Genomic DNA, 600 nt, shown 5'->3' with positions numbered 1-600 from the left:
ACGTGCTGCTCATGGCCACCACGCGCACCGGCTCCTCGTTCGTGGGCGAGTTCTTCAACCAGCAGGGCAACGTCTTCTACCTCTTCGAGCCGCTGTGGCACATCGAGCGCACGGTGTCGTTCGAGCCGGGGGGCGCCAACGCCGTGGGCTCGGCCCTGGTGTACCGCGACGTGCTCAGGCAGCTGTTCCTGTGCGACCTGTACGTGCTGGAGCCCTTCATCACGCCGCTGCCCGAGGCGCCCCTGACGCAGTTCATGTTCCGCCGCGGCTCCAGCCGCTCGCTGTGCGAGGACCCGGTGTGCACGCCCTTGGTCAAGAAGGTCTTCGAGAAGTACCGCTGCAAGAACCGCCGCTGCGGCCCGCTCAACGTCACGCTGGCGGCCGAGGCCTGCCGCCGCAAGGAGCACATGGCCCTCAAGGCCGTGCGCATCCGGCAGCTGGAGTTCCTGCAGCCGCTGGCCGAGGACCCCCGGCTGGACCTGCGCGTCATCCAGCTGGTGCGCGACCCCCGCGCCGTGCTGGCCTCCCGCATGGTGGCCTTCGCCGGCAAGTACGAGAGCTGGAAGAGGTGGCTGGCCGAGGGCCAGGACCAGCTGCGGG

At 69.5% G+C, this 600-nt stretch overlaps 1 protein-coding gene across 1 annotated transcript; it reads left to right on the top strand.

Annotated features, from left to right (window-relative positions):
• Window positions 1-6: 6 nt before the first annotated feature.
• Window positions 7-596, top strand: LOC103252353 (carbohydrate sulfotransferase 3-like; the record flags this gene model as incomplete). The annotated part of the gene is made up of 1 exon (XM_008050981.1): window positions 7-596. A coding segment is annotated over exon 1 (585 nt), but the record flags the coding sequence as incomplete, so codon positions are not given.
• Window positions 597-600: the final 4 nt, after the last annotated feature.

The sequence above is a fragment of the Carlito syrichta genome, unplaced genomic scaffold (assembly GCF_000164805.1).
Source record: "Carlito syrichta isolate Samal-C Ts95f unplaced genomic scaffold, Tarsius_syrichta-2.0.1 Scaffold155104, whole genome shotgun sequence".
NCBI classification, from domain to species: domain Eukaryota; kingdom Metazoa; phylum Chordata; class Mammalia; order Primates; family Tarsiidae; genus Carlito; species Carlito syrichta.
This window is presented reverse-complemented; position numbering and strand designations above follow the sequence as displayed.